General features: G+C 37.0%; 1 protein-coding gene across 6 annotated transcripts in view; it reads right to left on the bottom strand.

Moving 5' to 3' along the window:
* The window catches only part of LOC150092385 (DNA polymerase epsilon subunit 3-like), a 119,547-nt gene that overhangs the window by 30,315 nt on the left and 66,696 nt on the right, over positions 1-22,536 (bottom strand). For all 6 annotated transcript variants that reach the window (XM_090414988.1, XM_090414986.1, XM_090414985.1 and 3 more), the window contains one exon: positions 14,460-14,578. In XM_090414988.1, the coding sequence (XP_090271114.1) occupies positions 14,460-14,578 (119 nt within the window). The remainder of the gene's footprint in view (positions 1-14,459; positions 14,579-22,536) is intronic.

Raw genomic sequence — 22,536 nt, 5'->3', positions numbered from 1 at the left:
GAAGTAGCAGGGTACACCATTTTTCAGCAGGATAGGAAGGAAAAGTGTGGTGTTGCAGTACTGCTTATGATAAGTGACGACTTATGTCCTCTAAGAGTGGAGGCTTTGGAAGGCAGTGACACTAATGAGTTTGAAAGCATATGGTGTGAGGTAGAGATAGGCAAGACGGGATATTTAGTGGGGTGTTGCTACAAACCAAGGAGCACAGAGGGTGGGGACCAGGAGATGTTTAGACAGTTGAGCTTGGCAAGTGTAAGAAGAATGATTGTTATGGGAGATTTTAACTACAGCAGTAAATTGGGGAGAGGAAGATGCATGTAGCAATTGGGGAATGGAATTTCTAGAATTCTTGAGGGACAAATGTCTTAGGCAACATGTAATAGAGGGAACAAGAGGTTCAAGAGTTTTGGATTTGGTTATAGCATCAGAAGAGTTGATAATAACTGAGATGACATCTCTCCCACCCAGTTGGAGAGAGTGACCATATAGTTTTGACTTGGAAAATGAATAGGCATGCAGAAGTATCAAAGAGAAGGGAACATATGTGGAATTATAAGGCAGGTGATTATAATAGTCTAAGATGTCAACTTGGGGAAGTTTCATGGAGGGAGGAATTGGAAGGCCAGGATATCATTAATGCTTGAGAAATTGTAAAGGAATATTTGTTAGCAGCAATAGTAAGCTGTATTCCACAAGTGAAGAAGAGGACAAAATTTGGTGTAAAGTGGATGACAAACAATATAAAACAGGAACTGCATATGAAAACAGGCTATGGAAGATGCACGAAGAATATAAGACACAGGTCAGGAGAATGACTAGTATGGTAAGGAACTGGAATATGAGAACAGACTGGTTCTAAGATACAAAGAAAATCCTAGGGAATTTTTTAGCTATGTGGCCAGTAGGAGGAGAAATGATTGTGGAAGAATGACATTGTGGGTTAAAAATGGAAATAGAGTGACTGATGCAGAGGACATTGTGGAGTTGTTCAATAAACACTTTATTGGAGTATTTCATCCTGGAAAAGTAAATTTTAATACTAGAGGGATAAGGCAGGTTCGAGGTTTAGAGGTGAAGGAGGAGAGTGTGTTCCAAATACTGAGTACTCTGGATGTTAGTAAAGCTGTGGGACTGGATGGTATTTCACCATGAGTTTTGAGAGAATGTGCTAATGAACTGACAGCTCCTTTGACCTGGCTTTTCAATGAAAGTCTGGCTATGGGGAAAGGTGCCCCTGGAATGGAAGGAAGGTAAGATTATAGGCTAGTTTGTGTGTCATCAGTAGTTGTTAAGATCTTGGAGAAATTAGTGAGAGACCATATACAGCATTGGGCAGTTGAGGGTAATGTTATCTGTGAGAGTCAACATGGATTTGTTAAGGGGGTGCTCTTGTTTTAGTAATTTGCTAGCCTTTTATAATAAAGTTACAAGAGCAGTTGATGAGGGAAAGGCATATACTGCCATTTTCTTGAATTTAGCAAACGCATTTCACAGGGTACCACATGATAAGCTGATATTTAAGTTGCAGCACATGGGTTTGGATGTCAGGTTGGTCAATTGGATTCAGGATTGGCTGTCCGAGAGAGTTGTGTATGGTAGGGCAGTTTCAAGGAGGCAGAAGGTTACAAGTGGGGAATATTCAGTTGTTTGTGGATGATGTGAAGCTGTAAACGGTTATTAGTAATAGTGCAGATGTGGTAGCTCTGCAAGAGATTAAAATAAACTAGACAGATGGGCAAATGAATGGGAGTATCAGTTTAATGCAGCAAAATGTAAGGTCTTGAGGTTTCAGGCACATCGATGGGACACTTCATACTCTATTGGAGGAGTCGTACTAGAGGAATAGGGGAGACAAGAGATCTGGGGTTGATGACTGATAGAAACCTGAAATTCAGGGGACTTGCAAAGATGGTGAAGGTAACACAGAGGATTGCTGCGATTCTGAGGAAGACGCTAACCTGCAGAGATAAAATGGTTATCATTCCATTGTATAAAACTCTGATCAGACCATACTTAGACTACTGTTCTCAGATTTGGTTCCCAGGATTTGAAGGGGATAAATTAACTGTGGAAAGGGTACAAAGGCGGATAACAAAGATGGTTCAGGACTATACAATGATAGTTATGAGGATCGGCTGAGGGAATGTGGACTGCAGAGTTTGGTAGATAGAAGGAGGAGAGGTGATATGATTGAGACTTTTAAATGTTGAGAGGTGGTTACAGGGTTGACACTGGGAAGTTCTTTCGCTTGGTTGAACAGCAGGAAGGAGTGATGACAAGGGGCCATCCCTGGAAGTTACGGAAGGAAACTGTGAGCAAGAGGGTGAGGAGTGGTTTCTTTGCATGGACAGTGGTTGAGCCATTGAATGCATTGCCTGATAGAGTAGTGAGAGCAATAACGATCAAGGAGTTCAAGGAGTAGTATGATAGACTTTGTGTTTCCTAGGATGGACCTCCGCGATGAGTCTTGATAGACTTTGTATTTCCTAGGAAGGACCTCCATGGTCCTTCGATTCAGAATCAATGACCATGGTGTAAAGGACAATGGTCATTGATTCCATGGAGGCCTGAATAATAATAATAATAATAATAGTCTGCACTTTGGATGTTGAAAGAAAGTATTCATTATATGTAGGTTGTCAAGAGGGCATGCCACTATTTAATCCTTTATCTACACTCAACACCATCTACCACTCACAAATAGTATTTTTTGTCAGTAAATTGTGAGTTCTGTGATCAATTTGCCTGTTAGTGGGATAAAAAAAACTTCAGTTTCTAGGAGGAAAAAAATTGTTTTTCATAAAGGTCTTTTAACTTGTTCCTTTTCAGGAAGGTATATTTCTTCTCCTAACTGAATAAGGTTTTGCTTTACTGCTTCAATGAATTCTGATCATATATACCATTCATCCCAAGTGATATTCAAACATAAATAGATATCTGGAGTCTGGCTGAAAAGATGAATGGGAAATCTGGCAGGAGCTCAACAGGACTGAACTGATCAATACTTTTAAAATACAGTAGAAATAAAGCAAGATTCGCTTAAAATCTGACATATTGATGTCAAGATCTGAATTACTCTCTTTACGAGAGAAGGGAAGATATAAACTGACTCAAGCCAGAAACCAATACCTTGATTCATGTAAATTTAAGCCTGGAGGTTAAGGTTAAATCTTGATATTAAGACATTTTTAACTGTGTATATCCTGATTTTCTGTTTCCAGGGTCATTTCCTATTTTATCTAATGCAGGTATTTTTAATATACAGTACCCTAGTCTTCAACAGCAATGATGATGAGGCAGTCCATCATACAAATGCCAGCCTGGTTGGCTGAGTGGTTATTGTATGTCAGCTTTCCAGCCAAAAGGCTGCAGGTTTGAATCCTGCCATGGGCATGGATGTTTGTGAGTGTGAAAATACCAGTGGTGGTGGTCAGTAGATGGTATTGGTGTGAATGATGATGATGATAGTTGCAGTTCATTGTAGTTGGTGGATTGGGTGGTGGAGACAGAGTTATGGAGTAGGTGCCCTCCCTCGATGAGTCCCTTGGACTCCCTGGAGGTGTCATGTAATAATAATAATATTAATAATAATAATATACCAATAACTGTTTTACTGTTTAATGCTTCTTGATATTTCCAGTAAACTGTCAAAATTCAACCTTCTGAGTCTCTTGATATTAGAAAGAATAAGAACTACCTTATTCTTATTCTTTCTTAAACCATTTATGTCTCAAAAACATCCAATACAGCAGGGACAGTATTTGTTTTGCCTTTTGGAGGAATGGTGGCAAGATGATGTGGTGCAGCATAAGTTTCTCTACAGCTCCTAACTGAGTTGTGAAGTCCTCATATGCTTACCTTTATTGAGGTCTCAGCAATCAAAGCCAGACCCAGAAGAGACACCAAGGTTGAAGTAATGCAGACGTCGTACCTTACCCATATACAAGTATTCAAAAGGTGTCACAGCTTATTACTTCAACCTTGGTATCTCTTCTGGATGTCTTGTTATAAATTTGGGAATTCCAGAAATGTTCTTAGAGGTATATCAATAGTTATCCTGTCTTCTCTAGGGGTTTTTCTTGGATTCATTAATCTTACCATTGATTTGGGCCTGGTTGGCTGAGTGGTTAACGTATCCGCTCTCCAGCCAATAGGCTGCGGGGTCGAATCCCACCGTGGGCATGGATGTTCATGATTGTCTGCAAAAACACCAGTAATAGTGGTGGTAGCCAGTAGATGGCATTGGTATAGATGATGCAGTTTGCTATAGTTGGTGGACTGATTGGTAGAGACAGAGTGTCGTAGAGCAGGTACCCTCCCTCGATGAGTCTTTGGACTCCTTGGAGGTGTCATGTAATAATAATAATTTCATTAGATCTAAATAAATCATCTGGGTAGTGGCCCTTCCCATAATGCACTGCATTATATACATCTGAAAAGGTGTGCTTTGCATTATGGAATACTAGGGCAATTGATGTGAAGTCACATACAAGTAGCTCCATATACAAGTAGCTGGGTCGTGAAGATACTTCATACTCAAACATTGTTTGCTTACATTTGGATAGAGGATTAAACCAAGAATAAAATTTCTTGGCATCTTTAATTTATAATATAACCAAGTGATAAAACTTTCAATAATTTCAGCATAACTTTACTTGCATGTGAAATTAAAGCAATGGGTCTGTAATTCTCAAATTTTTTTTTTTGATTTTTGTTTTTTTTGCTTTTTTTTTTGGAATTAGGATGGATATTGATGTTTTCCGATCGCTAGGCCGGTATATTTTCTTCCAAACCTGTTGACAAATTTCCGTTAATATATTCACTACTTCATCTCCAGTTGCTCTCAATAATTCCACTAACACTCCATCAGCTCCAGGAGTGTTAGTGGAACAGAAATATACAGAAATAACTTCAATTTTCATTATCATGGGTTTTCAACAAATTCTCTCCTTCCAAATTTTCCTTCAATATTAATCTCTCTTGTAAATCTTCTAGATACTCTTTCCAACTTTTTTTTACCACTTCTTTTTATTCCAAACTTTTTCCAGAATTACTTTTTACAACTCTTTACAACCTGGTATTACTTATAATGTTACTTTCTTCAATTTTCTTGCATCTTTTGTTTAAATGTTTTTCTTTATCATTCTTAGCCTGTTTTTAGAAATCTGCACTCAGTTGTCTAACTCTTTCTGATGTTTCATTATTCTTTTTTCTTCTGCTATTTGAATAGCTTCTTCTGAACAGCCATTTACAATATTTCTTTCTTGTTGCTTTACTTAGCAGATGCTAAGTAAAGCAACAAGAAGAAAGCAAAAAGCTTTACTTCTTCTATTATTTCTTCTATTATTTCTTCTATTATTTCTTTACTTCTATCTAGTTCTTCTAATTCTCTTCTCATCCTCTATAAATACTCTAATAGTATTGGGAACAGGGACAGGGACCAGTGTACAAATAATATAACAGATGTATATTACATGAAATAAAGCATGTTATAGCATCAGGTACATTAGATTTGCCACTCCCGTACTCATTAAAGTGAGCCCTTGAGGAGATGTACCACGATATAGGCATCTCCCTTAACCAGTGAATTCATCACCCTGTTTTAGTGCACAAGCAGAGTGCTAAAACATGACCTCTTCTTAACAAATCCATGCTGAACACCACAGAGATTACTGCTATTATAAACTTAATTCTGAATCCTAGCACTCACCAGCTTCTCCAACACCTTAACCACAATCCCAGATACACAGACTAACATATAATTTGTAGTCTCAGTCTTACCTCCCCATTTGTGAGGTGGAACATTTTAACCTCTTTTGACTCCTTGGGACTTGCCCTGGTGCAAGACTCATGACAAGAGTGCTATTAACCCACCCCACAGCATTCCTTCAAATTCCTTCAAGTCCTACAGCCTTATTAACATCAAGTTTACTTAATTCCTCATATACCTCTGGCTAGCTCACTGTCATTTTCTTCTCTATCACATCCTCTACATTCAAGATCCTCATGATGTTATGCTTTCATGAGGATGAAATACCCGATAAACTGCTCACTGAATACCTCAACTACATCCTCTGTAGCAGTTACCAATCTACCATTTTCATTGCTAACATACATCTACCTATAATCATTCTTTCTTTCTTCTACTTGCAACATGTCAAAAGAACACCATGATTTTTTTTTTGGCTTGATTAGCTAATTTCTGCTCATACTGCACTTTTGCTGTCCATAACAACTAAATCAACCTTTCTTTCATGCTTACACTGTGATCAGAATACATTATGAAAATTATGGATACAACCACTGTGTTAGAGTAAAACTTGAGTTTAATATAAACCAAAATATACACTCAACGTTTCAACCTTAACGTTAAGGTCATCTTTTGGAATATCCGTATATATACAAAGAAACAAGCTGCACTACAATCTACATGCCATGCCTCAAGTTACTGACCAACAGTTAAAAAACTATTTGCCTGAACCTCTAGTGCTTAAAAAAAAAAAAAAAAAAACTCACTACATAAAAGCTAGAGTTCTGTTATTATTATTATCTATTAGGTTACAAAATTAAATTAAGCTGGAGAGTAACATGTTCATACAGAAAATAATAGATAAATAAATAAACAGAAAATAAAATTACTTATATAAGTATACATATAAATTGCAACTGGTATGGATAGTGGCCAATAAAACTGAAAAATTGCTTAAGAGTCCTAAAGTCAGAGTTTGCTAGAAACTAAATGGGCTGAATGTGTATCATCCAAATTCTTGGGATTTTTAAGTCCCCATTATTATTAAGATTAGGGTGATTAATAAAAATTTTACAAGCTTCTTTAAATTTCCATTCATACCAAGTTTTAGTGTTGTTTTTGTATGATGCAAAGAACAAGTACTTTTCAATCAATTCGATGTAGGGTGTTAAGAGCATGATCTGAGAGGCCTGTGTCACCAAAATTATTATATTTAATGTGTCGTTTGTGTTCTTTTTTTTATGGATAGGGATTGTACATCCAGTTTCCACAACATAAGGTAAGTTATAGGTGCAATAGATGCAATAAACTCCAGGGTATACCAATGGGGGATAGAGGTGTTGAATATGTTTTTTAATTTTAGTTTAAAAGTGGCATTAAGATTATAATGATGTAGGATTCTATTAATTTTTTCTGATAACCCTTTAATGTATGGGAGTGTTATGGTTTTTATGGAACACCAATCGTTAAATGGAACCTTTGCAGATCCAAATGGAATGCATTTCAGAAACAAATCGAGCAAACCATTAGAGCAATTCCACCCACTCCTAATTGCTATCCTAGATTTGTTACACTTATCAAAACTGCAGACAACACCTCTATTCCTAGAGGCTATAGAAAACTATACATTCCATGCTGGAGTAGAGAAACTGCAAAACTTTTAGCCAAATACGAGGAAACAGAAGACCCAACTGTTGCTAAGGAGCTCATAGCAACCCTGGATAAAAATAGAAAGGAAAGATGGATCTCAACCATCCATGAACTCGATTTCACTACATCTAGCCAGAAAAGCTGGTCACTTCTGCAAAAATTAGGTGGAGCAGAACCAACAATACACAAAACGACAGAGATAACTCCTGATCAAATGGCTAATAATTTATTGAAAACTTCCAAGATACATCCCAGCCCTATCAGGAAAATTGCTGTACAATCTTCCATCAGACAAATCCTGAAGATGGGACCCAAGCTTCCTGTACTTGTACACCCAATATCTCAGGAAGAGGTACAGGTAGCCTTAAAACTCACTAAGTCTGGCAAGGCTGCAGGAGTGGATGGAATCCTCCCTGAGTTTCTAAAACATCTTGGTCAACAAGGCCAAACATAGCTGGCCACCCTTTTCTCAAAAATTATAATGACTGGTAAACTACCAATTCTGCGGCAGGAAACCAAAATAATTGCCGTGATCAAACCAGGAAAAGATCCAAATGATGTGAAAAATCTATGACCTATCTCCTTGCTTTGCTCCACCTTTAAGCTTTTTGAAAGAATTCTCCTTAAAAGAATTTCACCACTCATCGAAAGAGCACTCTGATTGAACAAGCTGGCTTCAGGCCAAGAAGAAGTTGCTGTGACTAGGTCCTGGCCCTGACAACACAGATTGAAGCAGGCTTCCAGAAGAAACTTAAATCTGGAGCCACTTTCATTGACCTAACATCAGCTTATAACACAGTCTGGATCAGGGGCCTTCTCCTGAAGCTAGGAAATATTATAAGGTACAAAAAACTTTCCAGCTTTTTGAATCCATTCTCTCCAACAGAAAGATCTGGGTCCATATTGGCGGAAAAAAGAGCAAGCCCAGATTCCTTCACAATGGTCTCCCTCAGGGCTCTGTGCTATCCCCTTTACTTTTTAACATCTATGTGTACAACTTACCACACACACCAGCTCAAGCAAGCATATGCACACTGATGACCTAGTGACCCTACATCAATCTACCTCCTTTGCCAACGTGGAATCAACCTTGAATACAGACATGAACATCCTGGAAGAGTACTTCAAGCAGTGGTACTTGAAGCCAAACCCGACAAAAACTGTGTCCACGGTATTTCATCTGAACAACGCAGAAGCGAATAGACATCTCAACCTTTCTTTCTGTGGAAAAATGGTAGAACACGAGCCTCACCCGAAATATCTTGGAGTGAGCCTGCACAGAAGCCTAACCTATAAAAGGCACATCACCAACCTGTCCAATAAAATTAAAACAAGGAATAATATCATTTTAAGGCTTTCTGGAACAACCTGGGATTGTGGTGCAGAAGTCCTAAGATTGTCTGCACTAGCCCTCGCATTCTCTGCAGCAGAATATTGTGCCCCTGTCTGGGAAAGAAGTGCTCACACCAACATTATAGACACTCAGCTAAACTCTACCATGCACACAATTAGTGGGACAATGAGAAGCACCCTCTCTCCTGGCTGCCTGTCCTATCTAACATTGCCCCACCAAACATATGAAGAAGACAAGCCCCATTTAAAGAATTTAATAAAGCAATGAGCAACCCACTCCTGACCCTGCACCAGACTCATAAATCAACCTAGTCTTTGTCTAAAATCTAGACAGCCTCTCTGGGCCATGGACGAACTCTCTTCAGCTACCCTGCCATCAACAACTGACATGGGGAGAGAATACTGGTCCAACAATCTCCCAACAAACGACTTCCTCGTAGAAGATCCCTGTGCTCTGCAGCCTGGTTTTGCTCTTCCTAGGAAGATTTGGTCATCAATCAACAGGATCAGAACTAACCAGGGCAGATGTGGCTACCTACTACATAAATGGGAGGCTGTCGGACCACCCTTATTGTGATTGTTCTCCCATGGCTCAGACGATTACTCATATTGTGAACGACTGCCAAGGCGTCAATTTCACGGTGGTGGCCTACAGGACATCCACAAAGTGACAGATGAGGCCTTGGATTGGCTTTCCAGTCTGGACATTGACCTGTAGTTGGTATGGTGGTGGTTATGGAGGAAATAGAAGATCAAGGTCCCATTCACCACGAAGACGTTATTCTCGTAGCCACTCTCACAGCCCTCGTTGAGGTATCGGCAGAACTCCTCCTCATGGTAGAAGATGATGATGATGATGCAAAGTAAAATGGGTTTTCTCTAATGGATCAAGATTTTCACATGTCACAACTGCTCTCTAATAAAACCTTGGATACAGCTACATTTGTATTGTGATGTGTTGAGAGAACATGCAGTCTTGTTATATTTAGTGCAGTAGGATGACAATTTTTCCTGACTTGATTACAACAAATTACTTTTCCTTTTTTTTTTTTTAAATAAAAACTTTTAATTGTTAAGATTTTCATCATTTGTTTCTGGAGATTGTGATTGTACATTTCACTTACCAGTTTAACAAAGCCATATGCGTAAATAAATAAATAAATGGTTTTACTGTACTATATATTACTTTTTGATGAAGTTTTATGAAGAATTTTATTAATAGTATATTTGCTATATCTGTTATTTATAAATGTATTGCTAATAATTTTTAATTCTTGTTTAAGAGCTTGTTCATTAGCAGGGGCAGCTCGTGCGTAGGCACAGCGGAACTGCAGCATCACCAATTTTTGTCGATATATAAATATATTTATTAATTTATTTATATTTGCTTGTAATATTTAATTTTATCCTCAACAATCCTATACAATTCTCTTATTTTTGTATAAAAAATAATAAAAATCCATCTTGCAGTAGCACTTAGGAGGGCAAAGGACGCTAGCAGCACTGTGTTTACTACAGTGTCATATTACTATGCACGCAAGCATATGCACGTCATAGTGAGATGCAAGCTATTAGCATAATGCGGCACTGTCTGTCGCGCAGTTCTGCTGTTGTTTATATGCAGTTTGCACCAGTAGTAGAGTGTTCGTAGTGCTTATCGTGTTTACTCTGTCTCTTTAAATATTTGGATAATATTTTAAATACTTACAATTAAAGGACTTAATTGTAATGTCCAAAAATTGTAAATCCATTCCTTTAATTACAATTAAAGGAATGGATTTTATTTTTAAGTAATTCTGAATTATACTAAACTATATAATTTTATCGATAATAAACAATATTATTTATTTTTAAGTAATTCTGAATTATACTAAACTATATAATTTTATCGATAATAAACAATATTTTTTCATGAAACAAAACAAGAAGAATATATTTTATTTTTAAGTAATTTTGAATTATACCAAACTGTATAATTTTATTGATAATAAGCAATATATTTTCATGTTTAATTTTTTTTTAATTTTATCATAATTTTGATATTTTATCCAAACATGCATATACTGTACTTACAGCGTGTATGTATATTTCGAAAGTTGCAGCACCCCCACGATTTCAAGCCATGAGCCGCCACTGTTCATTAGACCAAATTATTGTAGCTTTGTTTTTGAGGGTGTTGATGACTCCAAATTTTTGTGAAGGGTGGTGATATAAGTAAGCATGTATATATTGGCCGGTGTGTGTGTGTGTAGGCTTATGGTAAACAGTGAAGGATAGACTGCCTGAGGGAAGATGTGTGACTAATGTATCCAGGAACAGCAGCGAGTTCTGATTTTCAATTTCAATAGTAAATTATATGCGCTCATGTTGTTTGTTCAGGTGGCTAAGGAATGTGTTTAACATTTGGCAGCTGTGTGGCCAGATAAAGAAAACATCTTCAACGTATCTAAGCCAAACTATACGTTTTAGTGTAAAGGAATCAAGAGCACGTTGCTCAAAAGCTTCCATATAAAAATTAGCAATTGGGGGGGGGTTAGTGATCAGCCTATGGCCGTACCTTCTTTTTGTAGGGGTAAACTTTATTTTACCACATGAAGTAACCGGAACATAGCACATGGACAAAGAGAGCCATAATATCAGGCAGAAATTTGTTCTGTAGAAGAAGAATTGTGTCATTGATTAGGACATTTGTGAAAAGGGCAGAAACATCAAAACTGACTAATAAATCATCTTTGCCAAGTGTTATGTTTTTAATTTTGTTTATGAAGTGTGTGTTCTTTATAAGCCGGCCTGGTTGGCCGAGTGGTTAGCGTATCCGCTCTCCAGCCAAAAGGCTGCAGGTTCAAATCCCGTTGTGGGCATGGATGTTTGTGATGGTCTGTGAAAATAGTAGTGGTGGTGGTCAGCAGTAGATTTTGGACTCCCTGTATGTGTCGTGTAATAATAATAATAATAATATAGGAGGGGGAATGACTTACCAACTCCTTGAGTGTTGACATTTTTTTTTTTTTAGCCAGAGGTCAGGCAAATAATTTTAATGGTTGATCAGTAACTTTAGCATGCCATGTATTTTGTAGTGCAGCTTGTTTCTTTGTATATATACTCCAGAAGATGACCTTAATGTGAAGGTCGAAACGTCGAGTGTATATTTTAGCTTATATTAAATTTTGGCTTATAATAAAGTTTTACTCTAACATGGTAGTTGTATCCATAATTTTCATAATGTACTAAATCAACCTTCTTGGACTGCTCTTTGTACTTCTTGTGTAACCAATAATTACTCAACATCAATATTACTTCTACCTCATTTAGCCTTTTCACCTTTGGAATACACTCTGATACTGCTGCTGTTAAACGATACTGCTGTTGATTATACAAATAATACTATCCTGTTAAATAATTCTAGCACAGGTCTGCAGATTCCTTAACTAAAAGTGAATAACTGCTGAAAAAATTTATAACAAATCTGCATGAAAATCAGCAAGACGGTGAAAATATTAACTGCATTGTGAATGGAGAACTTACAGAACAAGCGAAATATTTCAGCTATTTAAGCATCATATTTTAGTGAAGATAGTAAAGTAAAATAGACAACAGAATAACAAAGAATAACATGGATAAGTCAGCTGAATAAATTTATATGGAATATGAAAGAAATTAGTGAAAACATTAAATCAGTTGTATACTTGTATACAACTGATACAGATGACATCAATGAAAGAATCATATTAGAAATGAAGATATTAGAAAGGAACCTGATTTAACCTACTTATCATCATCACCATCAAATTCCTGATATGTACCCTCTGAAGGGGTACAGGATCTTATGATAGTACTGCATGAAAAATTTACATCATTGCTAACTTCCTTTTCATAATTTTCCTGCAAATTTATCTGTTATCTATCTGCTTTCCAATATTGTCAAGATTTTATATTTCAGACTTCAAAGACAATTTTTACTGAATCAATCCACCTAGATCTTGGTCTTCACTTAGGTCTTTTCTATCATCATTGTTTTGTTAACTGTTCCTCTCCCATTCTGTTTAAGTGACTATATCAACTCAAATTAGCTCTGTGCACACATTCTTGAATGCTAACAATGTCTAGTTATTTCCTAATATTCTCACTCTTAATATTATCTCTGCTTCCCATTCTTTGATCAAGTGTTTTATTTCTAACCTACATCTCAGATCCATAAGTCAAAACTGGTTTGAACATTGTCTTATATTCTGCTAGTTTAGTGCCCTAATTTCCTCTGTTATTCCATATAAATTTATTCATTTTTGCCCAATCATACTGGTTTTGCTAATTCTGTTGTCTATTTCAAATTTTAATTTAACATCCACTAAAAATTGTGCCTAAATAGCTGAAATATTTTACTTTTTTTTCTATATATTCTCCATGCAGAATGTAGTTGAAGTTTTTATGTTCTGGCCTATTTTCAGAGTTTTGTTCTTTCTATTGCTGAACAAACTTGTACGAGTATAATATCATCTTCATAAAGTAAAGAGCTTAGATAAACAGTTCCAATTTTGATATAAGGCCTAATACCACTTTCCTTCATAATGTGATCCATATAGATGATGAATAACAGATAATGAGTACTCTTGTCTCACACCTAATTTTACATCAAACCATCTTCCTGTACCTTTTTCAGTTCTAACTGCTGACTTATAACTGTAGATTATATAGATTGTATATTGCTCTGTATAATGTTCTATTTATACCTCATATAACTATATATATATATTATTATTATTTTTTTTTTTTGGTAAGCTTTTCTCTCGGCATATGACTTTTCCAGATCTACAAAACTTAATACCACTTAATATAACTAGATCCTTGTTATATTCCCATGATTTCTCAACTATTTATCTATTGTAAAATGAAAATCTGATCTTGACAACTTTTATTGGGCCTGACCCAGCTTGTTCTTCTCCAAGTTTCCCTTCCACAATTTTTCTTAGCCTTTTCTAAGTATGCTTGCATAAATCTCACCAGGAACACTCACAGTAGAGAAATTTCTCTGTAATTCTCACATATAGTTTTATTTATCTTTTTTTTTTTTTATATATGGATACTATGAGAGATCTACACAAATCTTCTGGAAATCAATCCTCTGACCAGGCCTTCTAAATTATGCAGAGTTACTGAAAAAATTTTTTACTTCTATATTTGAGCATTTCTGGTCGAATATCATTCATTCAAGCTACCATTCCACATTTCAGGTTGTTGATGGCTCTTTCATAGTATTGATAAGTACTTATGATTGCATTCCTTGAATGTTTTCAAGGAATGCTTCCATTTAGAAATCTTTCATTTAGACATTCTGCTGGTTTCATTTAGAAATCTTTAACCTACTTATTGATATATTTAAAGTATTAATATTGATATAAAGCACAGTAACAAAATCTATTTCAGCAAAGGGAAAAAAACTATTAAAATAGTAAAAAGGATAAAAACAAAGTGGTAACCAAATTCAATGAATTCAGATGTGTGTGGGGGGGGGGAATCAAGGTGTATGCAGTGCACTCGCTAAATGCTTTAAGAAAGAATCTGATATTCTGTGAATATTCTATGTATCTATAAGGGAAATGTAAGGCAGTGCAAATTGAAGCAATATGGAAAATAACATAAGCTTTTGAAACATTGTGCTAAAGCAAAAAAATAAATAAATAAATAAGAAGAAAGGATAAAAGCAAATTACCAGACAATATATGCATTAATGTCTTAGCCAATTCAGGAAATTCTAAATCTTCTATTGCTTCTAAAACATCTGTAGCCTTCAAAGTTCTTCTGTTATTGTTGATAGCAAAGTTATTGGCACTGGAAAAAAAAGATAAAAAAATACTTTCTTAAAATGCTACAATTTGCTTATTTATTAGTCATCATGTTAATCTCATATGGAGGTAGCAGGGTTTTTTCTCCCAGAAACTCGGGTTTTTCATCCCACATACAGACAAATCGGCCCTTAAGAACACACGCAATTTACAGACAAAAAATACTAGTTGTGGTGGAGGTGGGTGGTAGATGGTGTTGATGGAGATGATTCGTAGTAGAGGCTCGGTGTAGTGGTTGAGACAGTTGTAGGTGTCCTCCCGCGATGAGTCCTCAGACTCCTTGGAGGTATCAGGAATAATAATAATAATAATTTTAATAAGTTTAACCTTTTATTATGTTTGCCCACACAGTGCATCTTGAATTCGTTCACTAATCTTCAGCCTCTCCTTTTGCCCTTTGAAAAATCCCTACATAACAGTTAAATCTTAATAAAAACATGTTCTCAAATCACATTTTCTTCTTCTTCTTCTCCTATTTACAGGCTTTGCAGATTACAATACCTCAATCTCATGATATTAAATTTTGCTAACCTGTTTGGGAATCTACCAGAAATTAAACTGCCCTGGTCTGCAAAAACAGTCCAAGGCCTGATAAATGGAAAAATTGCTTCTTGTTACTATTTGTCAATATCACTTAAAAATATGTTGGTCATGGAGGATGCTTGCAATATGCAAGTAAAACAGTGGAGCCATTATTGCAAATTAAATCATTTTTAAACCTATTTCTGCACATGACATGAATCTCTAAAATCAAACATTTCGATATGCTATTGAAGTATATCACTCATCGAATGGAAAAGTATCAAGCTCAAAGCTCATCCACAAATCAAAATGAAAACGAGTAGTTTATTGAGTCTACAAAAGTTTATTCTTAACCATCTAAATTGCAACATTCAAGACAGCATTAGTGCACAGTGTTCTGTAAAGACAGAACACTGTGTTTCAGTGTTCTGTAAATGACAATCTTCAATATGTCTCACAATGCCATGAATATGTCTTTCAAGCAACACTTAAAGGAACTACTTCTGCAGGACTGACCGCACTGTGTCAGTTATCATAACTGCATACATATATGTGGGGGTAGCTATAACCTACAAATGATTCTTAAAAGTCATATTGTCATTCAGCTTTAACCTTTCAGCCTGCCAAAGTAGAAGAAATATTCAGTCCCCCCCCCCCCCTTTTAGGATTTTTCATGGATCAAAACATCATTGGCATTATGTCTTTTATCGTGTAATTATGCTCCTCTGCTGTTAATCTCTTAACTGTGAATGTAGAGTCATCAGTGGATTATCTGTAACTGAGTGACCTTTGTGTCCCTTGACTTAAAAGTACATTGTGTTACTTGGAATTTCTTTCACTGTCCTTCGATATTTGAAATTCTTGATGCACAATTTATTTATTGTGTCTATTCCCAAAATAAAAATGAATTTGACATATCAAAATAAATAAATTACATTGAAATGTGTCAACAGATCACTTTAGCAATGAATTTATTTAATAGCAGTAAATTTGCTGTCTTTTATTCTTTTTATTATCATTATTATTATTATTATTCAGGCCTCCACGGAGTCAAAAGACTCATCGTGGGAGGTCCTTCCTAGGAAACACAAAGTCTGTCATACCACTCCTTGAACTCATTGACCGTTCTTGCTCTCACCACTCCATCAGGCAATGCATTCCATGATTCAACCAGTTTCCTTTTGCAACTTCCAGGGATGGTCCCTCGTCATTGCTCCTTCCTGTGTTTCCACAAAGCAAAAGACCTCCCAAGTGTCAAAAGTCTCAATCATATCACCTCTCCTTCTATCTACCAAACTCTGCAGCTGATCCTAATAACTAACATTGTACAGTCCTGAAACCATCTTTGTTATCTGTCTCTCTACCCTTTCCACAGTTAATTTATCCCCTTCAAATCCTGGAGACCAAATTTGAGAACAATAGTCTAAGTGTAGTCTGAACAGGGTCTTATACAATGGAACGATAACTCTTTTATCTCTGCACGTCAGCATCCTCTGGGTTACTTTCACCACCTTTGCAATATGCTCCCAGAATTTCAGTTTTCTATCAACCATCACCCCCAGATCTCTTGTCTCCTCTACTTCCTCCAGTACAGCTCCTCCAATCAAGTACAGCCTCCCATCAATTATCCCAAACTTCAAGACTACATTTTGCTGCCTAAAACCAAACCCCATTTATTTGCCCATCTGTCTAGTTTATTGAAATCATCTTACAGGGCTACCACATCTGCACTATTACTAATAACCTTTTCCAGCTTAATATCATCTGCAAACAACTGAATATCCCCTGCAACCCACTGACAATGTCATTGATATAAAGGTTAAACAATATAGGTCCCAGTACTGACCCCTGTGGGACCCTGCTTGTAACTTTCTGCCTCCTTGAAACTGCCCTACCATACACAACTCTCTGATACCTATCAGACAGCCAATCTTGAGTCCAGTTGACCAACCTGCCATCCAAACCCATGTGCTGCAACTTAAATATCAGCTTATCATGTGGAACCCTGTCAAATGCATTCGCTAAATCCAAGAAAATGGCAGTATATGCCTTTCCCTCATCAACAGCTCTTGTAACTTGATTTCTCCAATAAGTTTTAAAAGAGGTATACCGTGAGTAGACATATCGATACAAAATAAATAACGGAAAAAACTCACGTAGAAAGATTATTTAATAGTATAATTTTCACCTGTGTGTCACAGGCATCTTCAGTACATTAAGCTCAAAATTAAACACTAACTGACAATTCCAATTCCATGACCTTTTTAGTTATCTTACACCAGCTACTTAGGTGGCGCTTTTTGGAATTGTCAGTTAGTGTTTAATTTTGAGCTTAATGTACTGAAGATGCCTGTGACACACAGGCAAAAATTATACTATTAAATAATCTTTCTACGTGAGTTTTTTCCGTTATTTATTTTGTATTGATTTCTCCAAGATCTTAACAACTACTGATGATACACAAACTGGCCTATAGTTAGAAACATCCAGTCTGCTACCACCCTTATGCAATGGAACAATCTTACCTTCCTTCCATCCCCTGGGTACCTTTCCATTGGCCAGACTTTCATTAAAAAGCCAGGTCAACGTAGCTTTCAGTTCTTTAGCACATTCTCTCAAAACCCATGGTGAAATACCATCCAGTCTCACAGCTTTACTGACATCCAGAGTACTCAGAATTTGGAACACACTCTCCTCCTGCTCCTCTAAACCTCGAACCTGCCTTATCCCTCTAGTATTAAAATTTACTTTTCCAGGATGAAATACTCCAATAAAGTGTTTATTGAACAACTCCACAATGTCCTCTGCATCAGTCACTCTATTTCCATTTTTAACCCACAATGTTATTCTTCCACAATCATTTCTCCTCCTACTGGCCACATAGCTAAAAAATTTGCTATTTGGATCTTAGTGCCAATCTCTTCTCATATTCTAGTTTTGCCTTCTACCATATTAGTCACGCTCCTGGCCTGAGTCTTATATTCTTCACGCATCTGCTCTCTGCCTCTCTCCTTATATCTCTTCCATAAACTCTTTTTCACCTGCAGTTCCTGTTTAATATTGTTTGTCATCCACGTTACACCAAATTGTATCCTCTTCTTCACTTGTGGAATACCGCTTACTATTGCTGCCAACAAATATTTCTTCACAATTTCTCATGCACTAATGATATCTCAGCCTACCAATTCTGCATTCCATGGAACTGCCCAAATTGATATCTAAGACTATTATAATCACCTGCCTTATAATTCCACATATGTTCCCTTTTCGTTGATGCTCCTGCATATCTATTCATCTTCCAAGTCAAAACCACATGGTCACACTCTCTCTCTCTCTCTCTCTCTCTCCAACAGTGGGGAAAGAGGTCATCTCGGTTATTATCAGCTCTTCTGATACAATGACCAAATCCAAAACTCTTGAACCTCTTGTTCCCTCTATTGCATGTTGGCTAAGACATCTGTCCCTCAAGAATTCCATAAATTCCATTCCCGTATTACTACATGAATTTTCCTCTTACCAACTTATACTGCTGTAGTTAAAACCTTCCATAACAATCATTCTTCTTGCACTTGCCAAGCTAAACTGCCGAAACATCTCCTGCTCCCCGTCCTCTGTGCTCCTTGCCTTGTAGCAACATCCCCCTAAATATACTGTCTTGACCACCTCTACCTCACACCATATGCTTTCAAAACCATTAGTGTCACTGCTTTCCAAAGCATCTACTCTTAGAGGACATAACTCATTACTTCATAAGCAGTACTCCACCACTGTGTTTTCCCTTCCTATCCTGCCAAAAAATGCTATACCCTGCTACTTGTATTCCTGTTATTACATCATCTTCCATCAGCCATGTCTCAGAGATCCCAACAATCTTTTGCCAGGCTGATACTATCAACGCCACCAATTCCTCTCCTTTATTCCGGATGCTCCTGGCATTAGTATAACGCAGAAAAATGTCACTGCTTTTATACCTATCATTATCCCCTCTAGACTCCAATGGACTCAGTGTTACCTGATGTTGTCCCCCTTCTCCTAAGTATCCATTCTAACAAGAGGCCACCCCTGCTACCATCCACCCTGGGAATTCCAGTTGCCCTTGCATTGACGCACCGATTCATTCAGAAAACAGCAACCTCTCCAGATGTCTACCTCATTCAAATGCAAGCAGTCTCTCACATACAGCTCCTTTCTGTCCTCAAATGCCCTCCAAGCATCCACATATTCCAATCCTCTCTTCTGACACATTCTATCTATTATGCTATTCATTATTACTGATCTTCTGCTCAGCTTGTCATTATCATACCTGGGTAACACACACACACACACACACACACACACACACACACACACACACTATCTGTCCTCTCTGCTTCTTTTGTACAACCTCAAGCATGAGTCTCAGATCTCTCTCTCCACCCGATTTACACTGCCTCTCAAGTCATTTGTCTCCACCATCATAATCATCTCATCAATGCTTTCACACCGTTTAATTGTCATAGCCACACTTTCTATCATTCCACCAGGCAAACACTCCTCTGGCATCCTATCTTGCACATCACAGATCATCGAGTCTCCATACATCATACTTCCTACCACTCTGTTCCTTGATTGCTCACCTGCATCCCTCACTTTCTCTCCTCTAATCCTTTCTCTCTGTGTTCCCTTACTTACTTGCGGTCCTGACATAACTCTATCCCTGGTTCCAGCACTCTCTCGCATTCTTCTCATTCCCTCTCTCCAACTGTTTCCTTTCTCTCTCTCTTCTTCTATCATTCCCATAACTCTCTCTCTCTCTCTCTCTCTCTCATTTCCCCTCTTCTACTGTTTCTATTCTCTCCTCTTCTATCATTCCCATAACTCTCCCTCATTCCCTGTCTTGTACTGTCTCTATTCTTTCCTCTTCTATCATTCTCATAACTCTCTCTCATTCCATCTCTTCTTTTCATGAATAAAATAGAATAAGACAATTTATGTTCTTTCATTCTGATGACAATATTGCAAAAAGTATTTCCAGGCTATTTATAAAATCATTATTTTAAATATTAATAAACGTTTTCAAATAACTTTACTGAAATAAATATGAACTTTTTTTTTTCTTTCCTTGCAAAATACCATTTTATGGATCATCACGTTTCAGTTTTAGAAATGAGTTTTTCTGCTCTTATGAACAAGAAAAAGGGTGTTAAGGGTGTCCTCCTAGTTATACAAAGCTGTATAACTAGGAGGACAACATCTCCACATAGCATTCTAACCGGGGCTTCTGACCTAACATCCAATCCTCACCTTTTTTTGTGGTCCACCCTGTTAAGTATCTACCCAGATACTGATGGGCTGGTAGTTTGCTATTTAGCCAACCAAACTGTATTCTTTTGACTTAACCCCAACCCGCCCAGGACATATATATACATCCAGATAAATCTGGATACGATTCTGTAACACCTATTGAATAACATGGATAAGAAATGCAAGTTGGTCTCACTATTTCATCCACCTCAGCCGGTAGAGAGGTTAAACTACGATGAAAAATGATGATACAACGTGACAGAATTTCATGCCAGCCAGGGTGTCACCCAGTTAAACAAGGCTGCCATTGCTTTTTTCAGGAAACTAGGGTGAACAGCACAAAGTCAGCTATTGGTGACTTTGTGCTGTTCAAAAAAACAGGTGAGATCTTTCTGAGTAACAAATACAAAATGTTTATATATATTCAAGTAATAACAACCATGGAAAAAAGGGAGTAGCTATAGTATTCCACACTAAATATGAAGAAAATTTTTTGAATGGCAGGCAACATCAAGTAGCGTGATGTAGGCAATTATCAGAATGGGGAACTGGACAATGAGACTTACTTGTGCTTCTTATGGGTCCACAGAAGGTTCTAGGAAGAAATAGAGGAATTTTTTCGAGGCATTAGAGAAAGAAGCTGGAGCACAATGAAAAATGAAAAGTTGGTCCTTGTTAGAGATCTAAACAGCAGAGTGAAAATATTACCAGATATACAGAAATATTTTGGGAAAATTTGAAGAAAAAGAGGAAAGATGATAATGGTAAGTGCCTGCTGGATTTCTGTTCTGGACATGGATTAGTTATTACTAACATCATGTTTCAACATAAAAATGTGCAGAAATTCACATGGAGAGAAGATGCAAGAAATAAGAAAAGTTTCATTGACTATGTTATAGTTGATGCAATGTTTGCCTACATAGGATTTGAAAAAGAAAGTGATCACTATTTAGTTTTGAACAGGATAATGAATGTCATATTGAAAAGAAGGATGTGTAAGAAAGTTTTAAAATGAATCAAAGCTGAGCAGCTTTCTGAAGTGAACTATAGACTCTAATACTCTAATATTGAAGAAAAAATGAAACAGTTTGAAAACAAAAACCAAACCTTGGAGAATTTAGTGACAAACCATGAAGAAAAAATTGAACGATTTAGCCAAGGAGGCATGTGGCTAAATCATTCCATGTTGTCTGTAAGGGTAGAAAAACTGAAACTCATGGTGGACTCGGGAAGGAAGTTAAAGAAGCAGTCCACAAAAAAGAGGAAAGCATATTGAAAGTTCCTGTCAAGTAAGTCAGCTTGTGCTCTTAGAGAATATAGAGAAAAACATAAAAAATCGAAAACTCATAAAAAATAATAATAATAATATTTGCCACCTGTAAAACTACCTAAAGAAAAGTGAACGGAAGACTTTGGTAAGAATATAGAAAATAATTATTTGACAGGTGGCAAATATTATTATTATTATGAATGTCAGTCCTCCATAGAGTCAGAGGAGTCAAATACTCATCATGGGAGGTACACACTATCACATACAAAACACTCATTCAATCATGCCTTAAATTGATTCAATGTATCTACATTCACAACTCACTCAGGCAATGCATTCCACTCACCATGGTGGTGAGTGGAATGCATTGCCACTCTCCATGTAAAGAACATGGAGAGTGGCATGTTCTTTACATGGAGAACATGTGAAGAACATGCTTCACATGTTCTGTGAAGCATGTTCTCCATGCTTCCTCTGCTCACACCGTCCTTATACAGTTTCCATGGATAGCCTCTTGTTCTACCCCCTCCCCTCTCCCATTCTATGAAAAATCTCTTCCACGACAAACCCCTGACTAGCATATTTGTCTCAATCGCATCCCCCTCCTTCTCTTATTCATGAGGATTTGCAATTTACATTCTCTCAATCTTTTTTCATACTCCACATTCCAAGGACCACTGGCCACCTTTGTGAATCTTCTCTGGACCCTTTCTAACATACCATCATCACTATGAACACCCAGTGACCAAATCTGTGCACAATAATCCATATGAGGCCTGATCAAGGCCTTATACAATGACATTATAACCTCCTTATTTCTGCATGTAAGGGTCTCCACATCACTGCCATTATCCAATGTGTTGTCTTCA

This window comes from Typopeltis vanoorti, chromosome 26, assembly GCF_054136105.1.
Source record: "Typopeltis vanoorti isolate ZY-2024b chromosome 26, IOZ_Tvanoo_1.0, whole genome shotgun sequence".
Taxonomy (NCBI): domain Eukaryota; kingdom Metazoa; phylum Arthropoda; class Arachnida; order Uropygi; family Thelyphonidae; genus Typopeltis; species Typopeltis vanoorti.
This window is presented reverse-complemented; position numbering and strand designations above follow the sequence as displayed.